Below are 26184 nucleotides of genomic sequence, written 5' to 3'. Positions count from 1 at the left end.
CAATTGTCTTCCTTCTCTTTCTTTGAAGAAACCACTGTACGACCAGCTTTGTGAAATAACCAAGAAAGCAGACAGGGGCCAAGACACACAAGTGTAAGTGTTAAACTGAGCCACTGTGACCCTGGGGGGAAGTTTTGAGAGAAAAGACGGAAGTTACAAGGATAATGCCTGAAAGATGCATCAACATGGGTCCCTGCACCAAATTAAAGAAAACTTTTTTTTCTTTCTTTTTTTTCTTTCTTTTTCTGCAGGTAAACAGAACAAAATGCAGCTAGAGAAATTAGAGCAAAGGATTCCCTGTCCTTCCATGGGACTTGCTTTCCCCCCACCCCCACCCTGTTCCACAGCATGTGGTGCTATCTTCCGGAACTCCCCCAGGGCCAGGAGAGGCCTTGTGAAGCTGAGGATTGTCATTTAGTTCCATTTCTTTGTTCCTTTACTTCATCTTGTGCCCCTGCTGAAGACAAAGAGAAACCATTTGTTAGTTTAAAGATAAGGCATCTTCATAGGCTTAGCAAGGAATATCTTTTTAACAGAGCTATTTCAATGTCTCTCACCCCTCAAACAGGCCTAGGAATATCTTATTTGACTATTAGAGAGCTTTGGATATCTGAGTTGTAATTGCTGGCACTTGATATCTTTAAAGAGCATATAAATCACTGCTAATAAATGTGTGCCACATTGACAATGAGCTTTGGCTGATGGGGACAATTAATTCAGTTCTTCAGAGTATTCTTTGAAAAACCTAACCTGGAGTCAACGTGTCATCCCTTTTTGGGCCCATTCACATGCTCTAATTTCCAGGGAGCAGCATATAAATAATTGTAACAATTTACATAATGAGGATTTGCTAAAGTCATTGATGATTATGCTACCAGGTGAGGCCTTACTTATTAAGTATCTGCTGTGTGAAAACTCTAAGAAGACAATGTGTCCTCAAATAACCTAATGCTTTTTTTTTTTTTTTTTTTTAAATTGATGTGTAATCCACCTACAGGGAAATTCACAAATCTTAAGCATACAGTTCAATTTGTTTTGGAAAATGCATACATTTAACTCACACCACCATCAAGATACAAAACATTCCTATTGCCCTAGAAATATCCCTTCCCTATTACCCTACTCCTGCTGAAACCAACAATTGATCTGATTTCTGTCACCATAGATTAGTTATTCCTGTTCTAGAACTGGCTACAAATGGAATCATACAATTATCTCTTTGTGTCTGGCTCCCTTTGTAACAACACCAGACCAATCTGGCTCAATTCTTATGTGACAAAGTTATGAGCTGTTTTTCAGTTGCCATGGACATTCCCCCAACTTGAGCATGCCCACATGAGCCAAGCTTGCATCCATGGGCAGAACCTAAGTTCTTGGACTGAGAAGTGGGGACTGAATTAAGGAGCACACACTGCTTGGCTGGAACCAGAGTTCAATCAGATAGAGCCCTGGCATCACCCTAGGGCAGGATTCAGTCAGATCATGCCTCACGGCATTGCCTCTTTATAAGATCCAATCAGATCATGCCTCATTACCCTGCATTTGTAAAACCAGCCCAATCCTCTTGTTTGGTGACATACTGCTTTGGGAACTGTCCCCAGTGTGCTCCTTACTTGTGCTGAGTAATTAAAAAACCCTTGCTAAAATCGATTTGGCTTTGTCTATTGACTTGATATCTGCCAAGCCAAAGAACCCCTCCATTGGGGAAGCAACATTTTCATTCAGCATAATGTTTCTGAGAATTATGCATGTTGCTGCTTGTTAACAGTAATCTGTTCGTTTTTATGCTGACTAGCATTCCATGGTGTGGATATATCACTTTTTTTTTTTTTTTTAAATCCATTCCTCTGTTGGTAGACATTTGGGTTGTACCAAGTTTTAGGCTTTTGTGAATAAAACTGCTATGAATATTCTCATAGAAGGCTTTTTTAGATCTAGATTTTCATTTCTCTCATTTTTCAAACAAATACTTGGGAATGGAATTGTTGGGTCATAGAGTAGATATATGTTTAACTTTATAAGAAACCAACAGTGTTTTTTTAAAGTGGTTGTATCATTTTATACTCTCAGTAGCCATGTTCTAGTTGTTCCACATTCTCTGTAACCGCTGGTGGTGGTAACTTGTAATCCAGTATGAGTAAAGGTACAGTGGTATTCTAGTTTGGTCTGTATTTTATATCTGCAATCCCTGGTTTTCAGTAATCTCAATCTAAATCAAATTAAACCTGGAAAGACTTGGTGGGTATCAACCATGTACAAGATCCTACACTGACTTCTTGGGAATAGTAGATAAAATGTAGGTTCTATATACATTTTAACAGCTGTTTGATTCTAATTAAGCAATAGCTACTCTCTTTGGTTCCTATGTAGAGTTTACATACTATAATTTGGATGAGGACAAAGTCCGATTTACTGACTCTGCTATCAGAAGAAAGTGATGCCTTTTTTTATCACTAAGTGTACTAGGCTGGGACAATGTAGGGATGGAGCAGAAATTAACAGTATTTCAAAATCTTCATTAAAAATATATAGCATATATTGGATATTGTCAAAGTGGAAGACAGCATTGGGCTCAGAAAACCCTTGTTATAACAATAAGCATGTGACTACAGGCAAATTGGTAAACTTCTCCAGGTCTTAGATTAATCATCTCTACAAGGAAGAATTATAGCAGATGATCTCTGAGCTAATTTTCTTTTCTGGTGGGCTATGAATCTTTAAAAAAATAGTCTTTGAGGTATGTATGCATATATAAATGCAATATGATGTCTATTATAGACAATATTTAATGTATTCTGAAGTAGAAGCAACAAATCCTTCATAATCTCTCCATCAACAGTAACTTTTGTAGTTAATATTATAAAGTATTTCCTTACAGTATTTGTTTATATCTTTCAAACATACATAATCATAAATTTTAATTTTAATAATGAAAATTGCAATCATGAAGAAAACTACAGAAAACAATATAAACATACCTATTATATATTCACTTCCATATGTGTTAGTATTTTTCAAATATCCTTATAATCTTTATTTTACTTAAAAAAAAAATATTAAAGGTAAACTATTTACCTATACATTAATTTAATTTACAGATAAAACTATCTCTGTTCCTTCCCAGAGGTAACCAAAATCCTGACATCAGTGTGAATTAATAATTTGCATGTTGTTTGTACTTTTTCACAGATACATATTGACAAATACATACACACACAATAAAATATTATTTTTGTATTATAAAATGTAAATATAAATTTTTTTCACCCTGTTTTTAACCACCCATAATTATCATTGTAATTTTTATAGTCTATTTGGGTTCACTTGTGAGTTTACCATTTTCTTGGCTTAGAATTCTTTCATGCACCTTACTGCTTCCTCTGTGTTCAACTTTCTTCTTAATGTGCATCCTTTAGTAGCTTTTACAGAAAGGTATGTGAGTTGCAGACTTTTTTTTCTGAAAATGGTAGGTGTTTTCTTAAATGATAGTGAAGCTGGTATAAAACTCTATTGATAATTTTTTATCCGGGTTTTGAAGTCTTATTATTCCATTGTCTTCTGACCTAAATTCTTGGTGTCAAGAAGCCCACTGTCTATGTAATACTTATTTCTTTCTAGGAAAACAGTTCTTTCTGAGGTATTTTATACTTTTTTCTGTTTGTCTTTGGTTTTCTGCAATGCTGATGTGTGGCTTAATTTTAAATATAAGTCCCTCTTGTGACTTATTTTTTTTTTTTTAACTTCAAATCGTGACTTTTATAAATTTTGATAAATGCTCAGCCATTACCTTTCAAATGTTGACTCCTTGTAGAGCTCCTATTGTACACAACATGTCTTGGGTATTCTCTATCCTTCATGACTCTTTATGTGCCTTTTATATTACTATGTTTTTATTTGCTTTTTCCATTGTTAATTTTTCATAGTGTTGCTCTTACTGTTTTATATCTGCTTTTATCTCTTTTGTCATTTAAATGTAGTTTTCTTAAATTTTCAAAATTTTTCTACTCTCCCAAGTTCTCACAGTGCTAATTGTCCTGCTTGGACAGTGCTAGTTGACCCACTGACTCTCACTCATGATGGATCATTTCCTTGTGTGTTTTCTAAGTCTGAAAATTGTGAACTGAACTCCAGAATTTTTTTTCCTTCTGTAGAAATTCCATGTGGTAGTTTCACGTTTTCGCTTGCCACATACATCAGGGATAACACTGCTCTGTAATCAATTATTAAGTTAATTTACTACTGCATGATTTTCAATCACATAAATTTGTGTTTCAAACTCATGGTCCATTTGTGGTGTTTCTCTCTTAGGAACCCTTTTCTTTCCCCATGGAGTACTCTGTGCGGATCCAAGTCTTATTAATTTCTTCAGATCCAAGTCTTACTAATTTCTTGAGCAAGAAGTCCCATTTTCTTTTATGTAGAGGTATCAGTTCCAACTCCTTACTTTGAGTGGTTCAAGGTTCCAGATGGGCATTAAAACCCAAGACCCTAGCTATAGGGCCTGTCTGTGTATCAATAATCTGAAGCTCAAAATTTAGTGGCTTAAAACATCAATTATTTATTACTTCTCATGATTCTATTGGCTGGACTGGACTCAGGTGGGCAGTTTATCTGCTTGAGATGGTATCCACTGGGGCAGAACATCTGAAACGGTCTCTTAGTTTCTAGGACCTCTCTCTATGTGACTTCCTTTATTCTATAAGATAGTCTGACCTCCTTCCAAGGTGCCTGGAATCCAGGAACAAGTGTTATGAGAGTGCAAAAATGGAAGTTACAAAGCCTCTTAAAGCTCAACCTGTAAGTCACACTTAGTCTTCCATGTTTCTCCAGAACCAAAAATTCAGAGTCCATAATCATCTTTACTGCCCTCAAAGACTTGTCAAAAAATACACTAGCAAAGTGTTCCATTGATTCATTTAGCCACCCTCACATTCTTGCCATTTAGGGTAGCTCTGATGTTTTACAATTACAAATTACACAACACTAAACACTCTTGTATTATGGCTTTGAACTCTGTAATTCCATTTCACTATATGTCTTTAATTTCCTTGAAGGTATGATTCACACGACAAACAAGGTTCCTTCTTCCTGTTGAACTACCAAATGATCTCTACAAACAAAACTGTAAATAATTCTGTGGGAATCGATGAAGTCGCACGGGTCATATGGCTTCTGTGACAACTGTGTTTAGAAACTCACTATTATTAATATTTAGGGAGCTGTGTGGTATCATCAAAGAATTTTAAATTGGGAGCATTTAAACTTCCATTTATTAGCCAACTAATCCCGTGCAAGTCATTTCTCCTTCCTGGAATTCAGTTTCTTTAATTTTGAACTTTAAAGTTTTGACTTTAACTTACTGATTTGGGTTAACATATAGGTTCATGTTTATTTTTAAGGAAAATATCATTTTGACATTAACCAAGGAAAACAGATTTATCCTGATTATTTTATCTGTAGAGTGATCACACAGGAAAAATAATAGCGTAAGAAAAAAATGTAGGCAGCAAGTCTACAGTTTGTTGGCAACGAGAGAGTGAAGGTAAGGGAACACTGAGGAACTTGCATTTCGATTGTTCGGGTTTAGTCTCACTTCATTACTTTTTAATGGAAACTTCTCAGCCGTGTCATTTCTACAGCTTAGCAGGATATTTTAAATACATGAGGAAGGTTATAAAAAAAAGAAGAAATGTTTATAAGACCATATTTGTATGAGTTTATATTTTTTAGCAGTCCTACACTATACATGCATTACACAAATGCTATTATATTTGGTTTTAAATGATGTTCAAGACAATTATGGGAAGAACAAATGTATTCTTTCACACATTCTGAAACTTTATTCTTCCGCAATGCTGAAACTCAGAAGTTTAGTGCAATGTGGCTTCCTAGGAGAACATAGAGAACTATCAAGAACATTCAAGGGGTGCAGGGAGATGCGTGAGGCAACATATTATTTATGCCTTACACTCAGTGCTCCATGATTTATTCCGTGTTTTTTTTTTTGATGCAACTAAATATTGTAAGCTAGGAGTTGGAACAGCTTTAAGAGCAAGACCGACTGACTTCTTCTAATTCTTTCACCAGCTTCAAGATGTGGCAAAGGGTTACAGACCACTCATCATTCTAGATATACTTTAGCCTCCACTGGGAGGTTTAGCATGTTGGTCTGGAAAAACTCCTCAACGTGATCTGGTCCAGACATTTTATTTTCCTGGGAGTTCCCTGAGGCTCCCTCAACTTAGCAAGCCATTGTGCAGATGCACAGGTCCAGAGGTAGTGATGTGAGAGAAGAGGACCTAAGGCAGGCTTTTTTCTGTCCAAACACACTCATATCCCTTTACATACACTCCGGGGCAAAGATTTAGTGTTATGTTTAGAGACAGATAGATCAAGCAAATCAGCAGGTAGCTTCCAGAAAAGCAATGCTTCAGAATTAGCTTGGGGTTGCTGAAATAATTTGATCCCTCCAGGAGGCCAAGGAGTGAGATGGATGGAGAAATTTCTTTCTGATGTCAAACCTCAGAAAGCTCCAGGGTACTGCATGATTTGAATATGCTGTGGCTTATCTTTGCCCCTTCAAGATGGCAAGTTTCTAGGGGTAATCCTTCCTCTTGATACTGTGTTATTTGGTTTAAAGATTTCAAAAGTTTAGCCCAAGCCATGCTGTGGGACTTGGCAAAACCAAGGGAAAATCTGGTATGTCATTTGCAGGCAGTTGCTATGGCTGGTGGATCAATTGAAAATCCCACCACAGAGGTATCTTACCTATTAGTTGATCTTCTTCCTGACTCTCTGTCGGGTCGTTTGCATGGTCAACCTGACTGTTCATTTCAACTGTAACCACAGAAGAAAACAAACAAGTTAAATATTTATTAAAGGCAAACTCCTTAAACACATTTAAATAGCCTGTGATGTGATATTATCCTTATTTCCTATCTTATGCCTCTTTTCAGTTTTGTTTTCATTCATTCAAGATTTTTGGAATATTTTTGTAGATTTTTAATGGTGAGGGTGTGGAAGGGCAGGATGGCCACTTCAAGGAAATGTAGAAGCCAAAGTGTCATTTCATACTAGATTTTCGGGTTGGCAGTTTGGGTGTATTTATTACCATCCTTAGATAAATTCAAAGGCCTTAATATGTGTCTAAGAAAATAAAGACAGAAAAGAAAGCAAAACAGATCACTCACATGCAGAGAAGTAAGCAGCTCCCTCTAAAATGCCAAGAGGCCTGTTTGGTTTGCCATGTTTTCAATTTCAAAATTCAAAATAGACCTTGTAAACTTGCCAATGGGTATAGCAGACTACCATGAAGTAGGAAAACAAAACATCTAACCAAATCACATAGCCATGATAAGATGTATACTTTTTGTTGACTGTGTTCTATGTGAACATTTGCATAAAAATAGAATGCATAATTACTGCCATTCTCCCGAAGTGGCCCTGAGCAGGCATAGCATTCACTGTGAAAATTTTCAAGGGTCAGCAGGTTTAATTAGATTGTTATTTTTAAAGCATCAAAGCCCGCATTATAAGCTGAGAGACTGAATAAACAAATAGACAATGGCTAGATCATATATATTAGGTTGGTAAATATGAAATGTCCGATTTCTAATCAAAAGTGTAGTTTATTATATCTCAAACAAGCAGTACAATTAATCAAAGTTTGTACCTAAACTACAGACACAGTGCAGCCATCTTAATGGTCGCTTGTATATGCCAGCAGTGAAGAAGCCTGGAGAGTGAGTGGCTATGAAATTGCTAAAGGTATTTTCCACAGCTTGTTGAGAACTGAATATTTTTCCTTGGAAGAAGTGGTCTAAAGCCTGGAAGGAAGTCATAGTCAGTTGGTGCAAGGTCTGGTGAATGTGGCGGATGACAGAGTTTCCAAGCCCAGCTTCTGTAGTTTGAGTAGTGTTTATGCAACATGTGGTCGAGTATTGTCTTGCAAGAGGATTGGTCTGGCTCTATTGATCAATTTTGATGGCTTAATCGCAAGCATCCTCATCATTTTTGTCCATTTGGTTGCAGTAGAAATCCGCTGTAATTGATTGACCCCAGGTTTCATGAAGCTGTAGTGGATAATACTAGTGCTGGACCACTAAATAGACACCATTAGCTTTTTTTGATGAATATTCGGTTTTGCACTGTGTCTTATACTTCATCTTTATCCAACCATTGTGCTGAACGCTTATGATTTTCAAAAAGAATCCGTTTTTCATTACGTGTAACAATACGGTGTAGAAATGGTTCACCTTTATGTCGTGACAACAAAGAAAGGCAAGCCTCGAGATGATTTCTTTTCTGATGCTCATTTAATTCATGCAGAACCATCTATCCAGCTTCTTTACCATGCTGATTTGTTTCCAGTGGTTCAATATTGTTGGAATAGTAACATCAAAACTTGCTGCTGATTCACACGTAGGTTGAGATGGATTCGCTTCCACTATAGCTTTCGGCTCATCATTATCCACCTTGGTCTCAGGTCGCCCACGTGGTTCATTTTCAAGATTAAAACTGCCAGAAGGGGCCGGGCGCGGTGGCTCACGGCTGTAATCCTAGCACTCCGGGAGGCCAAGGAGGGCAGATTGTTTGAGCTTAGGAGTTAAAAACCAGCCTGAGCAAGAGCAAGACCCCGTCTCTACTAAAAATAGAAAGAAATTAATCGGACAACTAAAAATATATAGAAAAAATTAGCTGGGCATGTAGTCCCAGCTACTAGGGAGGCTGAGGCAGAAGGATTGCTTGAACCCAGGAGTTTGAGGTTGCTGTGAGCTAGGATGACGCCACGGCACTCTAGCCCGGGCAACACAGTGAGACTCTGCCTCAAAAAAAAAAAAAACTGCCAGAAGGGAACTTCTCAAACCACTGATGTACTGTGCATTCATTAGCCATATCCTTCCACAACACTTTGTTGATATTTTAAGCTGTCTGCACTGCATTGGTTCCAAGATGGAACTCATATTCAAAAATAACACAAAGTTTTGACTTATCCATGGTTTCACAAAAATTGCTCTAAAAATTTTTTGAAAGATAATCACAAGCCAAATCATGTGTTTGAAAGAATGAGAATGTACCTTCACAGTGAAAGTAAAACAAGAAGTGTCAAAGTGAAATGTCAGAGATATCAACCATCAAACTTAGTACCTAATGAGATTGGACATTTCATACTTAATAACCTAACTCTCACTTAAAACCTCTGTAGCAACCACCCTGAGCAATCAAACCACAGCCTCTGCAGCAATCAGCTCAAAATGGTCAGAACTTGGGCAGTGGCTATCACTTTCCCTATTTTTTTTGGTCCCTATTTCCAACATCGGACCAACCAGGGAAAGCCAAATATGCTCCCCAAACCAATCACTTAAGGTGCCCCCTTCTAATTAGTCACTTCCAGCTTCCCCATGCCAACAGCCTCCAATCAGAGGATGCTCAAAGTCTTCTCTTTTACTGACCATAAAAGTTTCCTACTCGCTTGCCTGCCTACAGGTCTGCCAAACAAGTGATAATGGCCACCCTTGCTATAGTAACCTCTGAATATGTAATCTCTGTTCTCATCGAGGTGGTTTTCAATTATTTGTAGAAAACCAACAACCTACATCACATTTTTTTTTTTCAAACATGAAAGCTCGATTAGTGTAAAGGAGTGGCAGATGCTGGTTTTCACACTCCAGAGAGGTTTGAAAGAGGGAATAACATTGTACATCGTCTACCCAACTCTCTCCCAGTGAGGAAAGTTTTAAAACCAGGTTTCCTTGTTCTCACCTGCAAACTGTCGTGGCTTTCTCATGACGTGTGAACTTGTTTGAAACCCCATATATAAACTAGCTAGATGCAGCCACTCTATCTATATAAAGATAAGCATTCGTGCACTTTCGATCCAGGTCCACAAAGTTATTGTAAGTTCACCCATCTCAGTGTGGGATAAAATACAGGACAGCATTGCTTTTCTGTTTCTTCTTCCAACCAAGGGATATTGGTTCCAAAGCCTATTAATAAATGTTATTATCCAAAGCATTCCATGATCAAATAAGTTTGGGAAAAGAAACTTTAAACTATGTTAAACAAATTCCTTTACCCCTGAGACTTCTGAGAGCCTATAATCCTCTTCTGTGTACATCGAATCTTCAAGTGAAGACCAAAATTCAGTATTTCCCACATTTATTTCCCTTTTGTTCAAGGAGCATTTTGGGGCCTGGTATTGCTCAGAATATGCTTTGTTAAAGAACTATTAAGAACTATGTTTATAGTGTCACAACCAGGCTGGAGCAAGTTTAGTTCAACTGATCATGACTAACATGTGGTAGCTTTTAATGGTTCGGTCTGGGGTTTAAAACATTATTCTCTTAGGCAGTGCATGCTCCTGGGTAAAAAGTCAGTTTGTGCAGTGGAAGCAGAAGGGCTTAGGATGAAGGGAGGCAATTTGGGTGATGGTAAGCCTATGGGAGGGAGGAATACCTGGTATAGGAAACTCTATTTAAAACTTCCAAATAATGTCCACCAATGGCTGAATATTTCCCAAAGGTCATTATCGACTCAAAGTAATTAGCTTTTTTCCTTTGGCTAAAATTATCCAAACAGCAAGATATTTAAACAGTTGATCAGTTGACCAATTCTGGTTCTCCTGAGCTCTATGGGCCAGCGATTTAAGTACTTATTAAATCATGTGTGCTCAATTAGTAGTTTTTCTAATTCAAGTAATGGTATTTCAAAGGGCTCTCAGCATCGTGCAGGGGAAGGAGGATATGAATATTCTTGAGGCTCAGAATCTTTAGATGCTTTCAAAATTAGATGTGAATTTAAGAAGGTTTCTGTCGATTTATTTTGATACAGTGAGGTGAAACAATGAAGGTGCGAGAACAATCGTAGCCCAAACTTGACCTAGGGTTCCCCTGAATGCCCAGGGGAGCAGAAATACCAGTAGAAGTAAGTACCTTTTGCAGAAGTAAGTGAAGTTTCCATAAAGGTCACCAGGTAGATTTCAGTTTTGTTTAGCCTTGCAGTTATCTACTGTGGCCTCAGTACTGTGAGGTATGATTAAATCAAAGCATATGCTATTTTAAAATAGCTAGAGACAGTTAAAAAAAAAAAAAAAAGACTATTAGTTTTTAGTAGAAAATGGTTTTTGAAATTTACCTTGTTTTAACCAAATATGTTGATTCATAGAACAGATAGCTCCCCTAATCCTAGATGACACATAGAAAATGTGCCAGATTTGTAGTTTGCATGAGCTCAAGCAGCTCAGAACCTTACCATCGGGACCTGGAGTATTTTCTACGTCACTGGAGCCTTCGCTTTTTCCAGGCACTCTAGGTGTGTCTTCGCCTTGAGCTGAAAGAGGGAAAGACCGCAGTCCCTGGTTAATAGAGAATTACAACAGCCTGAGGGCCAATGGTTCTGTCACTCTCCACTGCCCTCTTAAACTTGAAAATACTCCTGGGACTCAACATTTTGTGGAAAAGTTTAAAGGAGGAAATAGTGGGTCGAGTTGCTTGACTACTTTAGTGCTGTCTTTTAAGTTCTCTTTAATTTGTGAGATAATCACATATATGCATATATAATTTCTAAATTAGAAATCTGGCAGCAGGAAAGCAGGAAAACTTTGTTTCATCAGGACAACCTACAATTTAAATTTAGGAAAGTGTATGTGTGTTTGTGTGTGTGTGTGTGTGATAGAGAGAGAGAGAGTGTTTATGTACTTATCCTTTGAAGAGAAAAAAAAAGAAAGCCTATTTTGCCGTAAGCATGCCTGAAAGATGAAAGATTAGTTCTCCTGGTAGTGAAGGTTTTGATTTAAGCACAAGTGAATGGCTTAGTTGCTTTCTTAGGGGACTTTCTCAGATGCTGCCACTTTGGATTACAAGGAAGCCAGTCTTTAGCTGATTTCCTTAATGACTGTTCTATTTGCATAGCATCACATACATTTGCTGTGGTTGAAGCTTAATGTAGTAGTAAGAGAACCGTGTTTGATATTGTAAGAAATTTTTCAGATATTCAAAAGGACAATAATCTCTTTTTAGTTAAATACCTATTATGTTTTCACAACTTGAAGAGCCAAGAACATTTGTAAATACAGATACAGATAAAGTGCTAGAAAACCCATAATTTTAAAGCTTTTATTATTTCCATACATTTTAAACAAAAGATTAAATTTATTTTTCTTGTGAGTCCTTACTGTGCCTACAGTATGTGAAACTTAGTGTGTCTATTTGGTAAGAATGAAGCAAAATGGGAAAGATCCAGTTTATAATCTCTTCAAAGGAAGAGATCTTCAGAGGTGGAATTTATACTCCTGGTAATGATTTACTGAAGCTGATAATCAAAATAGATGATTCAAAGATGACCAAGCTCTGAGCCTGGGTGGATGGAAGGTAGAGGGGTCAATAATTGAAGACATATAAAACAAGCCGAGTGGGGGAAGAAGAAGAAAGTCAATTTAGATTTAAAGTCTGAAGTGCAGGGTCAGTCATTTAAGTTAGATGCCAGACAAGCCTCTACATCCAGTGCTGAGGAGAGAATTAAACGTGAAATTCTCATGTAGGTATATTCATGTGGGTATTTGGGAGACGTCAGTATAGGAGTAACATCGATGATATGAATGAGAGTAGATGAGAGAATCTAGCAAAGGATAACACAAGAAAGAAAAAAATGACTCATGGTCCCCCAAATCTTTCAAGGACAACATGAAAGCAATAGCATCCTTAGTTTGTTTCTTTTACTCCTGAGGATGAGATTGGGAAAGGAAAAACAAAACTTGAAACTGCCAACTGAAATTTAGGCACCACATCATACCCATTCTCACTGTGTCAATTTCTAGAAATGTACTATTTTTCAATTGCTTATCAACATACTCCTTGAACACACAATTACAGAAGAAATCATTGATGAATTTGCCTAAGCCTGGGAGAAGGAAAACTTTGCTAATTATGCCTTAAAAGACAGTGGTAATAAGGGAAAATGGAAATATTTAACTTGATAAACATAATAAAATTTTGGAAAAAATCATAAATTTTAAAGAAAAGTTACAAATTGAATCAAAATATTTGTACCTTTTATCATACAGAAAGCGTTAATATCTTTATAAGCGCTTCTAGAGATGAAGAAGATCAACTGAGCAAAATGGGCAAGAGATTCAACAGTTGATAAATGAAGAAATAAAATGGTCTGCAAACACATGAAAAGGTAATTTTCTTTGCTAATAATGAAACAAATGCAAATTAAAATTACAGTAAGAAAGGGATTTCACCTTAGGTGAACTGTCACGATGCAGACTAACCCTCCTACCAAGAACAGCTAGAAACACCGACCAGATTATTTTTAAAAAATATATTTTGAGGCACCAGAGAGCAATGAATGCAGGACAAACTTGAGGAGGTGCAAAATGGTGAACCTGACATTCACTCATGTGCCAGGAAGTTGAACAGAACCTCCAGATGAAGCTGGGTGTGGTGGCTCACACCCATAATCCCAGCACTTTGGGAGGGTGAGGTGAGAGGATCGCTTGAGGCCAGGAGTTCAAGACCAGCCTGAGCAACATAGTGAGACCCAGTCTCTACAAAACATGTAAAAACAACAACAACAAAAACCCAGATGTTTTGTGAGGCTGGGGGCAGAAAGCAAAATTTTAAGGTCGGGGTCCACAAAAGAGAGGTACCCTGAGAAGTATGTAAGGTTTTTTTTGTTGTGTCCCCTGACCCTGGGTGCAAGGATGAACTTGAAATAGACAAAAACCTAAAGTCTAAGTTTTAATCAACAAAGTTCCTGATTGGATTACAGTGCTCTGCTCTATCCTACCTGCCTAACAGAAGCAAAATAAACCCTTTCTGGAGGAATATTAAAATCACCAAAGTCTCAAATTATCTCCATAATTTTTCAAAGGGTGTTTAGCATTCAATCAAAAATCACCTGGCATTCCAGAAGAATAAGAACAAATCACTGAAAACTAAGAGAATAAAAGAGACAACATACAGACACATGTTAGCAATCCAGATATTATAGGCACAACTTTAAAATAATGATTAATGTGTTTTGGAAATTGGACATCAAGCTGAAAATTTTCATAGCAAAGAAGTATATCAGAACTGGACACTATTTTAAAAGTCAGATGAACATAATAACTTAAGTTAAGAATTGAATTGGTGGATTTGACAGCAGGTAGACATAGTTGAAGAGGAGATTAGTAAACTGAAGGTAGGTCATAAAAAATATAAAGACTAAAGTACAGATTAAAAACACAAATAAGAGTGGAGGAAGCATATGAGGTAGGATCTATCCTAAGTATAATGGGCCAAAAACAATATTTTAAGAGATACAATGGCTGTGAATTTACCAAAATTAATGAAATATCATTTCAAACTACTGTATCAGTAGTGTTATGATTCTCAAGCAAAATTAATGCAAAACAAATCTCAGTCCAATCATTGTGAAATTGCTGAAAAGCAGTGTTGAAAGTATAAAATTGTCTAGTGAATAAAAACCCATTAACTTCAGAATAGCAACAATAAGACTTATAAATTCACAAGAAAAATAATGGAAGCCAGAGAATAATGCAATGACATCTTCAAAGAGCTGAAAGAAAATTTCTCTAACCTAAAATTTCATATCCAAGGAAAACATTCTTCAAATTTGAATTTAAAATAAAATTTCAGATAATAGAGAATTTTTTATCAGCAGACCTATACTGAAGGAATAGTTTCCTCCATACTGAAAAATAAATTCCAGGTAGATTATAGAAATAAATGTGAAAAGTAACATGGACAAAGACCTCACACGATTAGGCAAAAATTTCTCACACAGGATAAACAAGGCACTAACCATTAAGATAATCTGGAGAACATTAAAATTAACAACATAAGTTCAAAATAACTTTAAAAAGACAGGGAACCCAGTAGAAAATGGACAAGACACAGACATGTCACAAAAGAGATATCCTGGCTAGGCATTTAGTTTTTTGAATGACTTTTACCAAATCTTGTAACATTAAGAGCCTTGGCTTTTTCACTAGTAAAATGACTATAAAATGTTCTGACTCCTTGTCTAACTCTCTGGGACATCATCAGAACTAATTAAAACATAACATTATTGTTATTTTTAATAAGAAATGATTACCGTGGAAGCAAAGTTAATCTAACTCTCTTTATACATTACTACTTTGACTTTTTTCTTAGGGTCCTTTTTTTTTTTTTTTGTGATGGGATCTAGAGGTGCCTGTGGCCGATTCTTTTCAGAAATCTTTTTCAAAGTCATTACTATCAATGGTAATAACTCTGATGACATTACTATGGAGAAACCCTTCTGGCATCACTGAGGACTTTTTATCTAACAGGCCTGATGCTAGTCTATTAAATGATGCTCAGTGAACATGAAGAAGGATACAAAACACTTTCAAGAGCTAGGTAAGAGAAAGAAAAAAGTTGAAGCAAGCAAAATACAAAAGGCAGAGAAAACAGTAAACATTTAAATTGTTCTATGTTTATCCCTTTAACCTCATTATTTTACAAGGGAATGAGAAGTCACAGATTGTGCCACTGTATTGACATAGATTAACATGAGATGCAATGGCAGGTTTAAGATCCATGACACAGAGAAAGAGAAACAGAAATCAAAGTTGTAGCTCTGCACACACCCCTGGAGCAGAGGGAGGCATAATCTGTGAGATCTGCTTTTGGAGATGCTAAAAGGAAGCTTGGGTAGATATCTATTTAATATCATGAGTGTGCATGACATGTGCATGTATGTGTGTGCATGTAGCATAGATATATGACACCGTATTGTGCAATCGCATGCTTACGTGAATTTCTGTGTGTGTGTGTGTGTGTTGTTTGGAGAGAAGGAGAGAAATTCCAGACATTTGTTACTCTGACATACTTGTGGAACTGGTATTATCCTCACGGCTTCTATACTGCTGGGCAATGCAACTCAGTGCCCCAGAGAAATGAGCTCATTTCACACAGACAACAGAATCTGATCAAAACAAAAATTGCCTCTACAGCCTATTTATTCCAGTTTGCCTATCTCTCCCTCCATTTTGACTGCTGCTGCTTGGAACAGAAACAAGAGGTACACTTCAGCCTTCTTTGCAAGAATCCTAGATGCTGAAATAGAAAAAGTCCGGGACATTCAGCACCCTTCTCATTTTTACCTACCAACTGCAACCATACTTTTTAAAGCCTTGGTGATAGTAAGCTTTTGTAGGTTAGTGGTATTACATAAAACGTAATAAATGAAGCAAGTTTCATCGCAGAAGAAAAGATACTGAGATGCATACAGAATGTAGTTAACCAGGTTTTTAAATACATAAATATGGAGAGATGTTTATTTTGAGATTTGAATCGACAGAGAACCCACACAACAAATAGGATTACCAATAGTTACTTCTCAGAATCTGTAGTCGCATAGGTGACATGACAGGTATAAAGAGCAGGGCCTGTTTTCAATTGTATTGAATTAAAGTGGTATTGACCCAAATCATTCCTGAACTACCTTAACAGCTTTTGCCATATCCATGTTCCAACATCACTACTGATGTAATGGATTAGATAATAGTTCAGAAATGTTCACTTCCTACCTGCCACTCTCGTGGGAATCTACTTCACTGTCCTTTGACATTGGGCTTGGCAAGGAAATTTGCTGTGGCCAATGGGGTGTTAGGAAAAGTGAGTCAAGTAGAGACTTGACAGTGGGGGGTTTTCCTCTTCTGCTCCTACCTTTCACCCCAAGAAGAACATACTTTAGAGGGCAGCTGGTCTAAGGAGTGAGTCCAGGACTCAACTCACAGCTTGACATGCTTCCTGGCCCAGGCTAGTCATAGATGATCCTAATATCAATGAGCAAAACAATATACAACTATTAGGTTCCAAGACCCCAATATTGAAGATGGTTTGATGTGCAGCATTACTGTGGTGATAGCTAGCTAACAAACTTTTGATTTGCATTTCTCTGATGACTAATGATATTGAGCATCTTTTCATATACCTGCTGGCCATTTGTATGTCTTCTTTTGAGAGATGTTTATTCAGATCCTTTGCCCATTTTTAAATCTGATTATTTGATTTTTTTTTTCTATTGAGTTGTTGGAGCTTGTTATATATTCTAGTTATTAGTCCCTTGTCAGATAGGTAGTTTTCAAATATTTTCTCCCATTCTGTGGGTTGTCTCTTCCCTTTGTTGATTGTTTCCTTTGCTGTGCAGAAACTTTTTAGCTTGATGTAATCTCATTTGCCAAATTTTGCTTTGGTTGCCTGTGCATCGGGGTGTTACTCAAGAAGTCCTTGCTTGGCCAATGTCCTGAAGCATTTCCCCATTGTTTTCTTTTAGTAGTTGCAGAGTTTCTGGTCTTAGGTTTGAGTTGTTAATCGATTTCGATTTAATTTTTGTATATGGCAAGAGATAAGGGTCTAGTTTCATTCTGCTGTATATGAATATCCAGTTTTCCTAACACCATTTATTGAAGAGATTATCCTTTCCCCACTGTATGTTCTTGGAAATTTTGCCAAAGATAAGTTCACTATAGATATGTGGAGTTATTTCTTGATTCTCTATGTCTGTTTTAATGTCAGTGTTATGCTGCTTTGGTTACTGCAACTCTATAGTATAATTTGAAGTCAGGTAATGTGATTCTTCTAGTTTTGCTCTTTTTGCTCAGTATGGCTTTGGCTATTCTGGGTCTTTTGTGATTCCATGTAAATTTTAGGATTATTTTTTCTATTTCTGTGAAATCCTTTGATGAGGATTGCAATGAATCTGTAGATTGCTTTGGGTAGTGTGGACATTTTAACAATATCAATTCTTTGAGTCTATCACATGGAATATTCCATTTTTTATGTCTACTTCAATTTCTTTCATGACTGTTGTATAACTTTCATTACAGAGGTCTTTCACTTCTTTGGTTAAGTTTATTCCTAAATATTTTATTTTATTTTTAGCTATTGTAAATGGGATTACTTTCTCAGTTTCTTTTTCAGATTTTCTGTTTTCTGAAATGCTACTGATTTTTGTATGTTGATTTTGAATCCTGAAACTTTACTAAAATTTGTTTATCAGTTCTAATAGTTTTTTTTTTTTTTTTTTGTGGAGTCTTTAGGTTTCTCTAGATCATATCATTTGTCAACAAGGATAATTTGACTTCTTTCTTTCCAGTTTGGCTGCCCTTTCTTTTTTTCTCTTGTCTGCTTGCTCTAGCTAGAACTTCCAGTACTATGTTGAATAACAGTGGTGAAAGTGGCATCCTTATCTTGTTCCAGATTTCAGAAAAGGCTTTCAGTTTTTCCCCATTCAATATGATACTAGCTGTGGGTCTGTCATATATGGCTTTTATTGTGTTTAGGTAAGTTCTTTCTATATCCAGTTTTTTGAGGGTTTTTATCATGAAGTGATGTTGAATTTTTTTGAATGCTTTTTCAGCATCAATTGAAATGATCATATGGTTATCATCCTTTGTTCTGTTGATACGATGTATCACATTGAGTGATATGCATATATTGAACCATCCTTCCATCCCTGAGATGAATTCCACTTGATCTTGATGCATAATCTTTTGATATGTTGCTGAATTAAATTTGTTAGTATTCTGTTGAGGATTTTGGCATCTATGCTCATCAGCAATATTGGACTATAGTTTTCTTTTTTGTTGTTGTTGTGTCTTTGGTTTTGGTATCAGGGTGATACAGGCCTTATAGAGTGAATTTGGAAATATTCCCTCCTCCTCAATTTTTTGGAATAATTTAAGTAGTATTGGTATTAGTTCTTCTGTGATTATTTGGTAGAATTCAGCAGTGAAGCCATCAGGTCCTGGGCTTTTCTTTGATGAATGACTTTTTATTACTGCTTCTGTCTTGTTACTCGCTAGTTTATTCAGGTTTTGCATTTCTTCTTGGTTCAATCTTGGTAGGTTGTATGTGTTTAGGAATTTATCCATTTCTTCTAGGTTTTCCAACTACTTAATAGAAGCATAGCTACTCCTGCTCTTTTTTGGTTTCCATTTGCATGGAATATCTTTTTCCATCTCTTTATTTTCAGTCTATATGTGTTTTTATAGGTTAAGTGTGTTTCTTGCAGACAACAGACAACATATAGTTGGGTCTTGTTTTTGTTGTTGTTTTTTTAATCCAGTAAGCCACTCTGTGTCTTTTGATTAGTGAGTTTAGTCCATTCACATTCAATGCTATTATTGATAGGTAAGGACTTACTACTGCCATGTTGTTATTTGATTTTTGGGTTTTGTGGTCTTCTCTTTCTTACTTCTTTTCCTCCTTTGTTAGAAGTGATTTTCTTTGGCAGTTTCTTCTTATTTTTTGTGGTCTGTTGTAGTTTTCTTAATTTGCAGTTACCGTGAGGTTTGCAAAAAATGTTTTATAACCAATTATTTTAAACATATGATAATTCTGCTTACAAACAAACAAGCAAAGAGAAATCGAAAAGAAATTCTACACTTTATCTACCCTGTTTTTAAACTTTTTTTGTTTCCATCAATATCTTTTTATACTATCTCTCAAAAAACTGTGGTAGCTATTTTTGAAAGGTTTGTCTTTTATTTTTAGTATTCAAAATATAAGTGGTTTATACACTGCAATTATAGCAATAGAACATTTTGTAATTGTGTACTTACTGTTACCAGTGAGTCATAACCTTCAGATGATTTCTTATTGTTCATTAACATTTCTTTCTTTCAGAATGAAGAACTTCTTTTTAGCATTTCTTGTAGGACGGGTCTAGTGTTGATGAAATTGCTCAGGTTTTGTTTGTCTCAGAAAGTCTTTTTCTCCTTCATGTTTGAAAGATTTTTTTGCAGGATATATTATTATAAGGTTAAAGTTCTTTTCCTTCAGCACTTTGAATATGCCATGCCACTCTCTCCTGGCCTATAAGGTTTCCATTGAGAAAGTCTGCTGCCAGACATATTGGAGCTCCTTTATATGTTATTTTTTTCTTTTTTTCTTGCTTCCTTTAGGACCTTTTCTTTATCCATGACCTGAGGGAGCTTGATTATTAAATGCCTTGAGGTAGTCTTTTTTATGTTAAATCTCCTTGTTCTATGACCTTCTTGAGTCTGAATACTGATACTTTTCTGTAGGTTTGGAAAGTTCTCTGTTATTTCTTTGAATAAACTTTCTACCCCAATCTCTCGTTCCACTTCCTCTTTAAGGCCAATAACTCTGAGATTTTCCCTTTTGAGGCTATTTTATAGATCTTGCAAGCATGTTTCATTCTTTTATTCTTTTTTCTCTTCTGACTGTGTATTTTCAAATAGCTTGTCTTCAAGCTCAATTCTGCTGTTGAGAGACTATTATGTATTTCTCAGTTTATCAACTGAATTTTTCAGCTCCAGAATTTCTGCTTGATATATATATATTTTTTAATTTCAATCTCTTTGTTAAATTTCTCTGATGGGCTTCTGAGTTTCTTCCCTGTGTTGTCTTGAAGTTCACTGAAGTTCTTCAGGACAGCTATTTTGAATTTTTTGTCTGAGGGGTCACATATCTCATCACTCCAGGATTGGTCACTGGTACCTTATTTAGTTGGTTTGGTGAGGTCAAGTTTTCCTGGATGTTCTTGATGCTTGTGGATGTTTGTCAATGTCTGGGTCTTGAAGAGTTAGGTATCTATTTTAATATTCACAGTCTGGACTTGTTTGAACCTGTCCTTCTTGAAAAGGCTTTCCAGGTATTCAGAGGGAATTGAGTGTTGTGATCTGAGTCTTTGGTCACTGCAGCCATATCAGCACAGGGGTTGCCCCCAGCCCAGTAATGTTGTGACTCTTGCAGACTCCAGATGGTACCACTTTGGTGGACTTGGGTAAGATATGGGAGAATTCCCTGGATTACCAGGCAAAGTCTCTCACTCTCTTCCCTCACTCTCTGTGCTATGCTGCTGGAGTTGGCGGAGTAGTGATATGGGCACTCCCTCATGGCCACCAGAGCTAGGACTGCAATATGTCACACCTAAAGCCAGCCCAGTCTCACCCAGAGCCTGTGGTGACTGCTGCCTGGCTACCTCTGATGTTTTTCAAAGCCCAAGAGCTCTTTAGTCAGCTGGTGGTGGATCCTGCCAGGACTGGGTCCTTCTCTTCAAGGTAGCATGGTTCCTTCTGGCCTAGGGTGGATCTAGAAATGCTTTCCAGGAACTAAATCCTGGACTCAGGATTTAGCTTCAGGAGTCTGCTTGGTACTTTATTTTACTGTGGCTGATCTGGTACCCAAGTTGCAAAACAAAGTCCTCTAAACTCTTTCCTTTCCTTTCCCCAAGTGGAAGAAGACTCTCTGAACCACACTGCCTGTAGTTGGGGGAAGGGTGACATAGGCACTGGCTTGGTCACCTCTGCTGGTGTCTTACTGGGTCACATGTACCCCAAGTCCACTAGCTCAAAGCCAGCACAGCTGCATGAATTGACCAAGGACTGCAGTCTTTGTGGCCTGACTGCCTTACAAATTTATTTTAGGCCCCAGGCCACTTTTTGTCAGCTGGTGATGGGGCTAGCCAGAACTCAAGTTTCAGGGCAGAGGCTTTGCCTCTGGCGGGGCTCGTCTAAATGCTCTCCCTGTGGGTGCTGGCAGAATTCTGTTCTGTGCTGCATTTCTCTATGACAGGACAGCCCCAAGTTCCAATGCAAAGTCCCACAATCATTGTGTAGTCAATGCAAGACTGTCTTTTCTGCCCTCTTCAATGTCCCTTTCCTTGATATAATGGTAAAACCTGGTATTGTGATTGCTCATGTGACTTGATTTCTTCTGGAGGTACTTTTGCTTTCCTGTGTGGATAGTTGTTGAATTTGGTGTTCGTGTGGAGGGACAATCACTGGAGGTTTTTAGCTATCTTGCCCTGCCCCCAACAACATTTGTTTCTTAATTTTTTCCCATAGAAATTATAGCTATGAAATCGTAAGTTTGATTTGTGCCTAATTTTTTAGCAAATGATAATATGTTAATCTCTATATCACCTAAAATCATCTACCAAGCCACCAATGGTGCATCCATGAAACTTGGAGAAACACTAAATTAACGTATACAGAGGAGGTCTCTTAGGCTAAACTCTGCTGACTTCATAATGGTACTAAAGCGAAAGAAACCTGGTCTTAGAGTTTAAGGCATCTATACCTACATTTAACTACCAAGTTAAATGGAAGAAGGCTGTCATTCCACATGCAAGGACGCCAATTTATGTTCTTTTTAAGCTAATGATTATTAGAGAAGATGAGCTCAGTTAGACTTTATTTTACCCTAGACTTCCGAGTTTACTATGTAGGTCTAGAATCCAAGTGTAGCTAAGTGAAAGGAGATCAAAGACCAATTTAATGTGAAATAACAGGCTGTCAGTTTAAATACAGGACTTGAAGAGAAGTTGAGTCTCTGTGGTGCACTATGTTGTAATGATACTTTCTCATAAACTTCTTTACAGTGAAGTCACCAACACTATTCGAACTAATCTTAAAAGTCACTCTTCTCCATGATGCAGTTCCAAAAGCCACAAACTAAACATATTTAACTTCAAAAAGAACATTCTAGTCCTTGGTTCTTGCATAGCTGCTTGAGTAGCATCCAGGTTTCATATCCAAGTATTTTGCAATAATACATAGGTATGCAGGGGTAAACACACACTCCTGAGAAAATTCATCCATCACAAAGGGAGACAAAACAATTGGGCATCATTTGAACCACCCTTCCTACAACAAATGCCATACAACAAACCATAACTCCAGCCTCTGTAAATTCCTTCCTTCGTTTTTTCTTTTTCTTCTCTTTCTCTTTGTTACGTCCTTTCTCGTTACTGTGATAGGTTTTGAACCTCAGGACTGCCTGTTCCTGGCCACCTTTCTCAGAGGCATTGTGGTTAGTGAAAGGGGATGGAGTTTAACTCACTGGACTTTGGGAAGAGGTGGTTTCAAATTCAAGCTCTGGCATTTCTATTTGTGTGATTTGGGGCAAGTCCCATTCACTTCCAGAATTTTAATTTTGTCACTGATAGATGGAGATAATGATATCTCCTTCATAAAATTTGAAGATCAAAAGAAATAATGACTGATTATAATAAATACTTGATTAATATTTATTGACTGAGAGAAACAAAGAGATTTCAAGTTCCGGATATCTCTTAATCACTGACCCTTAAGTACACAAACTTGGCTGAATCACCTCTTTGTATCATTCAAAAATTTATCACAAATCTCTCCTCTGGGGTAGCATTCGTTTATTATTCCTCTATTCAGCCAGCACATTATGCTGAGTACCTACTATGTATGAAGCTTAATGAAAAGAATTAAATGGATCAGAGCTCTGGCTTAGCTAGATTAAATCTCAGAGGAGAGAGCACTATTGCTTTTTAGCATCATATTTTCCTTTTATTACTTCTTCTTATCCATAATTAGCATTCCTGCATTCTAGATGAAGAACAAATAAGTATCAAAAATCAAATGTCACACATTTCTCTCTTTCTGGCTTTGGAATAAGACTCATTCTTTTGGATTTGCTAAAGGTAAAATTGATCCAGAGTCTTGCATTAAAAAATCAAATTTTAAATATAAATTTTATTAACGTGAGTCTATTTTTTCTCAGTCTTTATGTTTTTGGTTGGGAATAGGCTGTTTTAATTAATAAATGCCAAGAATGGATTTTTTTCAAAGCTAATGTTTAATTCTTTAACCACAGTCACTTAAAGTCAGATGCTTTTAATCTACTGTGCTGTATTTCAAAGGTATTTCCAATTTTTATCTCTTGGCATGCAGCGTGTTCAGATTCTTCCTCTCCTTTCCAGTTCTTCCTCTTCCATGTCCTTCCTTCCCTCCCTCCCTCCCTCCTTTCCTGCTTGACTTTCTCTCTCTCTCTCCCCCCCTACCCCTTTTCTTTCTTTCCAGAGTTTGACATTTATTAGTATGGAGACCTCCATATTTTAGGAAGCTTTAATTAACAAAAAAAAACCCCTACAACTTAATGAGATATATACTCATTTTTAAAAATAACATGAATTTATTTCTAAATAGAAATCAATCAAAATAGAAGAAGTCCAATAAGCCTAGCCCTTAAACAAGTCTAGTGACATTACAAAACAAAAAAGGGCAGTTATGTATGATTTACTTTGAAACTACTCAGAAAAATGCTAATGAAAAATGACCCTGAACAACTCCTTCCATGTTACATTTTTTGTATTATCATCCCAGAAAAATATAATGCACACAATTCCAATCTCTGTCATTCTCTCTCTTTGCTCCTTTCTCTCTCTCTCCTTCTTTCACACCTTCTTTCATCTGTCTTTTCATTTACATAAAATATGGATAATACTTTATATTTTCTGCAGTATGACCTTTTATATTCTACAGCATATCTGTATTTGTAATATACACCTACTTCATTAACAGGTATTAATATGTATGCATTGAGTAGTACTGCATTTTAATATAAGCATTAATTTTAGTGCATATTAATATATACTTTAATATATGTTAATCAACATTCCACTGTAATATGTATTAATATCCTGTTCCATAAATATGGATATATCATAATTTCTTTAATCAGGCCCATACTGGTACACTCCTAATGTGTTTCTACACTGTTGCTTTTATAAGTAGCTGAAGTGAATATTCTTGTACTTATTACTTGGCAAAACTTTGTGAATATTTTCCTAGGATAAATTTAGTGCATTTCTGTGCAAGTGTAGTTGCACTTTTAATTTTCATAGATGTTGCAAAATTGCCTTTTAAAAAGGTCAGATCAACCTATGCCCCAATTAGGGTATTGTAATGATTTCTTCACAGTCTTCCAGCACTGAGTAGCCTCAAACTTTCCAGGGAGAAAAATGGTATGTCCTCATTGTTTTGATTTGCGTTACATTATGAGTGAGGTTACCACTTTTCCCTCCATTCTCCCTCTCTCCCTCCCTCCTTCCTTTTTTCCATTTGTTTTTGTGTTTTACCTATTTTCCTAGTCAGTTTTTCATTTTTTTCCTTATTGACTTTTATATATTCATAAATTAAGAAAATTAACCCTTTCTCTGTCCAATATGTTGCAAATATTTTCTCCTGGATTGCCATGTCCTTTTATTTTAAGATACATTAAGTATATTCAATTATGCTTTTTTTCTAAAAGTTTTAGGTATTTTTAAGTGACATGTTATATCCCAACATAACCATAAAATTCTTTCTTTCTTCAAATTCATTAATTTATCAAAGGTGTGTCTTGTGGTGAGATTTGCACATTGGTTTTTTTGGAAAATGGTTTGCCCATTAGATCAATTTAGTTTTCCCTTCGTTTTAGGGGATTTTCTGTTCTGTATATTGACTTTGAAATTTCAGGGACACGAATTGTTCCTACATGGGACAGTTTATTCATTTTCTCTTGCATATGTTTTATTTTGTCTCTCATTATTTTAGGGTGTTGTGTTCTTTTTCACCGTGATAATCTCAACCCTTTTTTCTTTGTCAGTAATTTGGTCTTTGCTGTTCTTCATTGATTTATTTCTCTAAGAGTAGAAAATGTATCTTCTTTGTTCTTACATTTCAGATCATTTGTTATTTTATCACAGAATCTTCCAGCTCTTTAATATTCTTTCAAAGTTCTTCAAGGGTAATTGTAGGGAATTTTAATCTTTTTCTTGGGTTATGTTTTCTTCCATAATAGATTCTTCATATCCTTTGCTGATTTGCTTGTTCACCTGCTTTCTTCCTTCCTTCCCTCTCTCTTGGTTATGGCTTCGGTGCACTCGCAGGGTGATATACCTGGCGTGTGCAGTCAGCACGATACTCTTTTCTCGCCCACTCTATCCTGCTGGCCCTCCAGGAGCTACCTGGAAGCAGAATTTCCTTTTAGAGGTTTCCTTTGGGGTGTGTGTTGAAGGGAAGTGGCCAGAGCATCCACCACATGAGTTGTGTTGGATTTCTCAGCAAGTGTGTAGCAAACCCGACACCCAGCCTAGGTTCACCCCTGCTTTGTCTGCACAGTAGCCTGCCATAGTGGGGCTATCTCGGGGGCCTGGATAATTTTTTCAATTCAACATGAGACTCAAAATATTTACAGAGAAAGAGTCAGCCCGGAAGCTTCTCTGCTCTTTTGTGCTGTTTTGTCTCTCAGCCTTCCAAACCAGAAGGTGATAAACACCCTGCAGCCTCCTCAGGGAGGGAAGGAAGCTCCTCCTTCAAGGAAGCTCTGCCTGGGGCTCAAGAGTACCTCCTCCTCCCTTGCTTTTTGTTCACCCCTTTTG

General features: G+C 36.7%; 1 protein-coding gene across 1 annotated transcript in view; it reads right to left on the bottom strand.

Moving 5' to 3' along the window:
* Positions 1-246: 246 nt before the first annotated feature.
* The window catches only part of MACROD2 (MACRO domain containing 2), a 2082072-nt gene continuing 2056134 nt past the window's right edge, over positions 247-26184 (bottom strand). Inside the window, 3 exon segments of the mRNA XM_012640501.1 lie at positions 247-457; positions 6769-6837; positions 11251-11328. Of these exon segments, the coding sequence (XP_012495955.1) occupies positions 411-457; positions 6769-6837; positions 11251-11328 (194 nt within the window). The 3' untranslated portion in view covers positions 247-410.

Source organism: Propithecus coquereli, unplaced genomic scaffold (assembly GCF_000956105.1).
Source record: "Propithecus coquereli isolate 6110/MARCELLA unplaced genomic scaffold, Pcoq_1.0 Scaffold153, whole genome shotgun sequence".
Taxonomy (NCBI): Eukaryota; Metazoa; Chordata; class Mammalia; order Primates; family Indriidae; genus Propithecus; species Propithecus coquereli.
The sequence above is the reverse complement of the archived record's forward strand: the minus strand, read 5'-3'. Positions and strand labels throughout refer to the sequence as shown.